The sequence below is a fragment of the Leptinotarsa decemlineata genome, unplaced genomic scaffold (genome assembly GCF_025532065.1).
Source record: "Leptinotarsa decemlineata unplaced genomic scaffold, Ldec_3_MD MMD2_tig00026354_RagTag_RagTag, whole genome shotgun sequence".
Lineage (NCBI taxonomy): Eukaryota > Metazoa > Arthropoda > Insecta > Coleoptera > Chrysomelidae > Leptinotarsa > Leptinotarsa decemlineata.
The window spans coordinates 20,004,729-20,014,456 of NW_027412702.1; the positions used below are offsets into that span (position 1 = coordinate 20,004,729).

Here is a 9,728-nt window from a genome sequence, read left to right on the forward strand (position 1 = left end):
TGGACGTGAGTTTGGTTTCCAAACACGAATGTTTTCAGTGAACATCGCTCTCTTGTTTTGAATGAGATATATATTAAAAACGATCAATTCCACCATTCGTGAGAAAATAAATTGCACATAACGAGTTTAGCTCTTTCTCAGATTCACGCGATAACCTGCTTTGCCCGGTGGGTCATAATAACCCAGCTAACGACAAAACTTTTTCAAATATATTTCGAAAGCCATTAAAACGTCGTTAATCAAAAATTACGAAACGTTCAAGAACTTCTACTATTAAAACCAACAAAGTAACGGTAATAAAGCGGGCTCGCTGTAAAAAAACTTTCCTTGAATTTTCATTCAGATATACATTTTACGAAATTATAGTAGAAATTTAAACACTGTTTTGCCTAATTGTTTCGAATGTTTTTATCGCGAACAATTTGAATGCAATCTGGAGTCTGAGAGCATTTTAATTGAATTCCTATTACTTTTTCTTTCACTTCGTGTTTCAAATATTCCAAGTGAATAGACACGCTGTTTTACATTTTTATAAAAGAGTCGTCTTTTCCAAAGTTCTGGAAACAGATTTGAAGGTAATTGAATAATCAGGTATTCATAAAATTGAACAAAGTTTTCTCATTATTTACTCCAGCAGTTAGTCAAGTATTCGCGAGCAGTATCTCAGAGTTTTATTGTCCAAAATTGTCAAAACTTCCTACACAATAGATTTTTTAATCGGTTTCCACAGTGACTTCATGCGATCTACCATAAAAAATGTACGAATCCGGATAGAATAAGAGAAATTAAACAACAGAGGTTAAACAACCGAATTCAATACGAGGCGCATCAAAGAAAAAAATTCTGATTTTGGGCTCTGGTTTCGACCAATTGCTTAGCATTGAAGCTTGGTTTTGCCACGAACCGTCTTGAGGAACCTTGTTACCTTCACCTTGTTATTCTTTGATATCAGTGAATTAGCCTTCTGTCGTTCTCACAGATAGAAAGATATTATTACACAGCTTACTCAGGCTTACTCAGCTTCAATGACGGTTAAGTCCAGTAATATTTTCCTGGTTGATTCTAGCACCACCGATGAGATATGAGGCGAGTTATTACAGAGCTGTCTTGTATTGGACCAAAAATATTTTTTCAGCTTAGGTTTTAAATAGCTTCCTTACAGTGGAATCTGCAATGACAGATGGAGGACGGATTTCGTTCCGCAGTCAATGTCGAGCTAGATATTGATTCCATGGCTGTCAGTTTCATTGCTGTTGTGCAGGAGCGTTTCGAAGCTGTGAAACTCTGTTCTGGTGGCCTTCAAATTTTTCATTATTTCATCGGTTTTGAGGATAATCGCTGTTGAAATCTACTTTGGTGGCCTAGTTACTCTTTCCATCAAATCAATCAAATATCTGACCAATTTTCGAATCAGGAAACCCAAAGAATATTGAGAACTATAGACCAATATCTATTCTGTATAACTTCGCGAAAGCTTTTGAGATATTTGTGTATGACCAACTAATGCCACAAGTCAAAATCCTGATCTCTGTAAACTAGCATGGCTTTCTAACAAAAAAGTCCACTGTATCGAATTTCTCCAGTATCAACTAGTTTTTGATAGATGTAATGGACAAAAAAGGACAAGTTCACGTTATATACACAGATTTTGCAAATACCTTCGCAGAATTAGTGACTCCATCTTAATAGAGGAAATAGCTCAAATGGGTTCAAATCTCCCACTATCTCAACTTCTACGCTCTTATTTCGATCAGAGATCCAATGTTGTTTTTCATAATGGATTTGCGTTTGCACCTTACGTATCACCATCCGGTGTGGCACAAGGCTCCAATCTGAGGCACCTGTTTTTCCTCATCTTCATAAATGATCTCACCTTTGAGCTTTCGTGTGGCAACTTACTTTTTGCAGACGACTCGAAGATCTTTTCATCTATCACAAGTTTAGAGAGCTACTCTTATCCCAGTCTCAATTAGACCTGATAGATAACTGGTGTCAAATCAATAAATTGGCAATGTATGTTAAAAAGTGCAAAGTTTGCTCCTTTACACGTAATGCCAATATTATCGAGTATTTTTATACTTTCGAGGATGAAATACTCCTTCGCGAAGAAGCTGTCAAAGATCTAGGAGTGACGTTCGACAGCAGGTTGACATTTGTTGGTCACACAAAATGCTTGGCTTTATTCTGCGCAACTGTAAACCATTCACCAATATTACCTCCTTAACCATACTTTATACATCTCTTGTTAACTCCAAGTTAGAGTATGCTACTTTGATTTGGTATCCACTCTATAATATACATAGAAAAACCTTGGAAAAGTTTCTTGCATTCAGAACTGATGGCGTGTACCCTGGTGGTAGGAACTGACCACTCCACACTACTTCAAAAATATGATGTATCTTCCTTGGAGCAATATAGAGTCCCATCAAGTATTGTTATGTTATACAAAATTTTGCATTGTTTCATTGATGCACCCTCGTTACTAGAACAAATCAACTTCAACGTACCTCAGGCTACTACACGTAGATAGATCACTTTCTATACCCCTTTTACTAGATCCAACCTTGGAAAAGTGTTCCTATAAATTTGATGTGTGAAAATTATAATACTCACTGCAGCCAATGCGATATTAATTTCGATCCATTGAAGATCATATTATCCAAAATTGAACAAACCATCATCTAGCTCACTGTCTTCATTTCACGTTATTTACAAATTATAATTAATTGATATGTCATCTTCTTTTCTTAATTCGATCATATTTGTGAATTCATTCCGTAATTTGCCAAATCCTTGATATGTCAATCTTTTGTTATATATTTAGTTGAAGTAGCCCTTATTTATACTGCATTATTATATTATATATTCTCCTGTTGGGCAATAAACTTCGTTTTTCTTCTTCTTTCTTTTTTATATTTTATTTTATCGGTTAGAAAGAAATAGTCGTGTACCTAAAAAATCAACTTCTTGCTTTAAAGTTGGTTACTGATGTGACAAAACATTCAGGTTAAAAACTGATGAAAAAATTGCATATGACAATTTCATCATGTCATCTGAAAACAGAGCTAAGACTTGTTGGAAAGTCATTAACTATGAAAGAAATAAATGAAAACAATCCGTAGTAACTCCTGATTCTTAACCACATGAGATGAATTACTTTTTTTGTGAAACAGCTGTTAATATTATTGAATATCTTTCGAACATATCCAATGACGAGCTCCTTAGTTTCAAGAACTTTTCTGCACCGTGCAGTTCTTTTTACTTGCACCCTGTTACTGTTGATCTCTCTTCAACCATAAGGTCTTTAAAAAATCCTAATTGTCTTGATATTCATGAACTAAATAGTCGAATCTTGAAGGAAACCAATTTAATTGCTGTAAAACCCTTCACTGACCTCATAATTATTATGTTTAATACTGGGATATACCCTAACATTTTTAAATTACCCAAAGTATTACTTCTTTTTAAAAAAGGTGATACCTCGGTTATCGAAAATTATCGCCACATCAGTATTTCGATATTCAGTAACGTTATTGAAAAATTAATCAAAAAACAATTGTATGAATATTTTGATTCAAACGGATTCTTCAATAAATCTCAATTTGGCTTCGTAAACTCCCGCTCAACAGTACAGGCAGTTCATAATGTTGTCGGTGAGGTTGTAGAATCATTTGAACAAGGCAATCGTACAGCTATAATGCTTTGCGATCTTTCGAAAGCTTTTGACTGTGTGTCATATGACATTCTCTTGAAAAAACTGAACTATCATGGTGTTAGAGAAATTCCATTGAAACTTATTAGTTCTTATCTTCACAATATAAAACAATGCGTTTCAGTGAACGGTAAAACATCAGACTTTCAGATTGTTAATCATGGAGTACCCCAAAGTTCGGTTTTGGGCCCCCTCCATTTCAACATTTATATTAATGATCTCAGCTGCTTTATGTCACCTCATAGGTCAGTTCTCTTTGCAGATGACTCAACGTTTATTATTTATGAGAAATACAACGTAAACTTGAATGCTTTACTGGATTGCGCTACTAACAAGGCAAATAAATGGTTCGCAGCAAACAAATTGAAATTAAATAGTAATAAAACACAAATAATACAAATATTAGCAAATAACCAATCAACTTTTAATCAAGAAACAAAAAGCGTAGAACTGCTTGGATTAGTGCTGGACCACAGACTAAACTGGCAGACACATATTGATCAATTAGTTAAAAAACTTTTCAGTTCCTTATTTATTTTACGACAATTGAAAACAAATTTTACAACCCTTGAAACCACGTATATTTCACTGTTTCACTCTCAAATCAGATTACTCTCTGGGGTAATTCCTCCCATGTGTAAACAATTTTCAAAATGCAGAAGGCAATAAGGGTAAGTTGCCAAAGTTGGTTTTAGAGATCACTGTTAAGAGTTTTTTAAAAAATTCAAAATTATGCCTTAACCATGTTTGTTTTTATTTCACACTCTGATTGAAGTTCATAGAAGTCAGTCGGTGTTGTCGAGGAATTCGGATGTACACAGCTACAACACTCGCAATGCTCACCTTATCCAAAGCAGCCGTTTTCGACTAAATATTTCACAGTCGAACTTACTGAACTATGAGCTTCCTAACACACTGCCATAAAATGTAAAAAATTGAGTATTAATGCCTTTGAAAAATATTTAAAAAAGTATCTCCTGAAATATTGTTTTTACACTGTTGAGGATTACATTGCGCATTGCCGAGCCAGCCGCATTTCTGATGTGATAGTTTGATAACATATTTTAACTCAATTCCTAAATTCCTGTTTTTACTCTATTTGCTGTCAAATTTTATGTAAAAAAATTGACTTTCTTTTTTGACGTGCTATAAACAAACATATTGTAAAGTAGTTAAATAAAATCTATATATCTATATATCATCTATCTATCTATCTATCTATCTATCTATCTATCTATCTATCTATCTATCTATCTATCTATCTATCTATCTATCTATCTCTCTATCTATCTATCTATCTATCTATCTATCTATCTATCTATCTATCTATCTATCTATCTATCTATCTATCTATCTATCTATCTATCTATCTATCTATCTATCTATCTATCTATCTATCTATCTATCTATCTATCTATCTATCTATCTATCTATCTATCTATCTATCTATCTATCTATCTTTTTTTTTTTTTTTTTTTTTTTTTTTTTTTTTTTTTTTTTTTTTTTTTTTTGTGAGGAGGGGAAATCTTGCATAAGACCCCGGTGAAGCCGGGAGTGTCGGATTCTTACCGACTAAAACCCCTCCTCTCTCCAAGCACCACGTACCGGAACCGCTTTCGCATTACTTCAATACGCGGGCCGTTGTTCAGTTCAGAAAAACTAGTAGTGTCAATTTTTGTGCATTACAACTTATGGTCTGCTTTCTCTCTCCTTAATTTCAATAATGGATCTTATCGTTTTATAGCTACGACCCCAAGTGTGTTCTCCTGATGATAGATCTTCCATCATATTTTGTGGCGTGAATATACGCCCAGTTCCTTGCTGGTATGCAGTGCGAGTGTCCTCCCATCTTGCACATACGAACAGGGTGTGCGCAGCATCGTCGTCTTCAGGACAGTAGGTGCATGTTGCGGTCTCGGATCTCTTACGGTCGTGTAGGTATTTACGAAAACAGCCATGTCCTGACAGAGCTTGTGTGAGGAAATAGTCAACTTCCCCATATGGTCGATTTACCCAAGTATCGATATCGGGAATCAGTCTATAAGTCCATCTTCCATATGGTTCATTGTTCCATAGCGATTTCCAGTTGCGCGTGAGGTTTTCTTTGGCCTCTGTTGCAGATATGCCTGCATACCTTTCCTGTCTCTCGACTATTTGCAGTTCTATCGGCGGTACGCCCGCGATTACGCATGCTGCATTAGCCGATATTGTCCTATAGGCACTACAGATCCTGGTTGTCATTTTTCGTTGGATAGCTCTCAGTCTTTGTACCAGTTTCCTGTTTTGGGCTACTGTATACCAACACGGCGCACCATACAAAATCTGAGAATGGACTACGCTTGACAAGAGTCTCCTCTTCGATGCCTTAGGGCCACCAACATTTGGCATTAGGTTTGATAATGCATTGACGGTTTTTTCTGCCTTGAGAATGCTTTTGTTCACATGATCTGTAAATGTCAGCTTGGTATCGATCCATACCCCGAGATATTTAATAGACTTACTGGGGGAAATTATTATCCCTTCGACGTCAAATTTTATTGTTTTCAGCTTTCTCTTTCTGGTTAGTAGGACAGCTTCCGTTTTTTGGGGAGCGAGTTGTAAACGCTTGGATTTCATCCATCTTGATACGCGCAATAGCGCCCTATTTGCCTGATTCATCAGAAGTTCTTCTTTTTTTGCTGTTACTACCAATGCAACATCGTCTGCAAAGCCCACTAAGTTAACTCCATCTGGAATTTCGATCGTGAAGAGCTCATCATATAGCAGATTCCACAATGTTGGTCCTAACACTGACCCCTGGGGGACTCCACTATTTATGCGTACTAACTTCCTATCCTCTGTTGTTTCCAGGATAATTTCTCTTTCAGATAGATAAGATGCTATGATAACTATAAGGCTTTCTTTAATTCCTCTGCTTCTCAACGTTTCTAATATCAGCTGCCATGATGCGCTGTTGAAGGCATTTTTCACATCAAGGGTTATTGTCGCACATATATTACCATTCACTGATGCGTCATTTGCAATTCTTAATACGACGTTGACTGCGTCTACAGTTTGTCGCCCTTTTCTGAATCCGAATTGCTGTTCTGATAAGCCACCGGTTCGTGTTATTTCTTCATTTAGCCGATTCAATAGCAAATATTCGTAAAACTTCCCTTCGGAGTCTAATAGGCAAATGGGTCTATACGATGAAGGATTTTCTATATTTTTATCCCCTTTTCTAAGAAGCATCAACCTTGATTTCTTCCACTTGGCTGGGAATATTCCATCTTTGGCTAATTCATTATAGACTGATACTATGTAACTCGGTTTTTCTGAGGCTAACACCTTCATTATTTCTTGAGGTATCTCACTCGGACCAGGGGCTTTGTTGTTTTTGAGTTTCTCCGACGTAGTTTCGACTTCTTCAGTTGTGAAATTTTCAAGGTTGTCAGTTCTGTCAAGAGCAAATGATACTTCCTCGTGGATGGGAAAAAGGTGTTTGACTACTTCTTCCATGTCAGCCAAGGTGAGAGATGGTTTTGTTTGAAAACCTAACATGCCCTTCATCACTATTTTATACCCGTTGCCCCAGATGTCGTGATCTACGTCTTCGCACAGTCTCTTCCAGCAATCCTTTTTTGCCTTTTTAATAGCGAATCTCAACCTTTTTTTAGTTTTTTTATAGGCTTCCCACAATCGTTCATTTTCTATTAATGGTGCGTTCTTTGCATTCCTTGTGTGTTCCCTTCGTTTCTTGAGACATTGTTTCCGGAGCTCAGCAATTTCGTCATTCCACCAGTATACCGGCTTTCTAGTGGTACTACCCCTTTTTCTTGGCATGACTGCATTACAGATTTCCTTGAGTTTCATTGAAAATTCTTCTGGAGTAACTGGACCTTGGTTTTCATCCAATTCACTAGCGATTTCTTTTAGCTTTTCTTGATCAAGTCTTTTGACTTGCCATCCCTTGTATGACCGATGTTTTCCTGCTACACTTCTATCATTTCTCACCTCAAATATAATGTATCGATGATCGCTGAGAGATTCATCGTCGAGTACATTCCACTGTGTGATGAGGGGTCTAATATTCTCTGTGGAGATAGTTAGGTCCAGGATAGAGCCGTAGCTCTGGTGTACAAAGGTTGGTTTTTCACCGTGGTTCACAACTATAAGGTTGTTGGCTGCAATCCACTCTGTCATTTTATGGCCTCTTGCGTCACTGAAGTTCATGCCCCACTCTGGTGATTTGGCATTGAAATCACCAGTTATAATGACCTCGGTTCCAGATGTGCGTATCCTTTGCTCCAGCTCCTGTAGGGTTTTCTCTAGGCTTTCTATGTTGTCGTTACCGGATGAATAGCAGCTGATGATCATAGCCTTGGTAGTTACAATATACGTGAAACCATGTCCATATCCCTGACTTTTAATTGCGATATTATTATTTATAACCTTGATAGCTGTTTTAAGATCATCCCCATATACCCAGTCTTTTCTTCCGCAGATAGCTCTTGTATTGGGTTCGCTTAAAACGACAAGATCCACTTTCAATTTTTTAGCTGTAGCCAGCGCTAGATCATGAGCTTGACGGCTCCTGTTGGTGTTGAGTTGTAATATTAACATCTTGTTCTTGATAGTTCTGTCCTACCTCCGCTTCATTTATCCTTCTGTACTCTCTGCATTTAGTTGTGCCCGACTGATGGCCTTCTATCCGACAGTAGATACAGTAGGGTCCGTTGTGGCATTCGACCGCTCGGTGACCTTCCTCTGCACATCTCAGACAAAAGTTTCCCCTATCTGGTCCCGAGCACCTATCTATCTATCTATCTATCTATCTATCTATCTATCTATCTATCTATCTATCTATCTATCTATCTATCTATCTATCTATCTATCTATCTATCTATCTATCTATCTATCTATCTATCTATCTATCTATCTATCTATCTATCTATCTATCTATCTATCTATCTATCTATCTATCTATCTATCTATCTATCTATCTATCTATCTATCTATCTATCTATCTATCTATCTATCTATCTATCTATATATCTATCTATACGGACATTGTCAAACTTATACAATAAAGTATAAGTATAAGTTTGAAAACGTCCGTATACGACGAAACTGCAGTAACGTCAGTTACAAATAAAAGTGGTAAAAACATATAAAGTTTCATTTCCCTTTTCTTCATTTCCAACCACGTAGTAACGGCTACATCCATCAATTTATTCAATTTGCGAGTTATTTAAAAATTTGTGGATACTGCAAAAACTGTGCTTAAGCTCCGGAAAACAACCCAATAGACATGCCCGCTAATGAATTCTCTTCTGGAATCCGGGCGGATGCGCTATATCTCTCCCGAGCCGGAGATCTGTCATCCCGGTTTCTTCTCGACATCAATTACCGACCACCCCCCGATAATTTATGCTTCTTGTAAATGACTTACCCAGAATTCCCAGGCGGTAATTAACAGTGACTACGACCACGCCCCCGTAGCTGGCCAGCACGCTGCCGTCGTAGGGGTTGCCGGAATTCCATTCGTAGCTTTCGCCGTGGACGAAGACTATCACCGGGAACTTGGACGTGCCTTCGCGTGTTCCTGCTGGAAAAGAGGAAAAAGTGTTAGCGGCATTTCTCGGATGATGGACGATGTGGATTCCGCGGCAAAATCCCGGAGAATGATACATCATTTGTTTTCTCGAAAGAGGAAACAAATGTTGAAAACCGTATTATTCGTTAGTTCTATTATGAAATCGCTTGTTCATCAGAAAATAACACCTAAATTTTTTATTTCGCTGAAAAATGAAAGTTTCAAAAATGACTGTGAAGACACTACTATTGAGATTCACCCCCCATTTCAAACCACGTTCCAGAAATGTATCTGATTTTTGTAAAGCAAAAAGAGTACAGGAATGAATACACTGCGTTCAAGATAAGAATGAACAGCATGGGGATATCGGAAACGATAAGTGATACGGAGTCGATTGAATTAGAGAAAAATAGCTCATTTATGTGGCTAATAATATGTCAT

At 37.1% G+C, this 9,728-nt stretch overlaps 1 protein-coding gene across 1 annotated transcript in view; it reads right to left on the bottom strand.

Annotated features, from left to right (window-relative positions):
* Nlg3 (Neuroligin 3) overlaps positions 1–9,406 on the bottom strand; it is a 262,901-nt gene extending 253,495 nt beyond the window's left edge. Inside the window, exon 1 of the mRNA XM_074184408.1 lies at positions 9,144–9,406. Coding sequence (XP_074040509.1) covers positions 9,144–9,387 — 244 coding nt within the window. The 5' untranslated portion in view covers positions 9,388–9,406. The remainder of the gene's footprint in view (positions 1–9,143) is intronic.
* Positions 9,407–9,728: the final 322 nt, after the last annotated feature.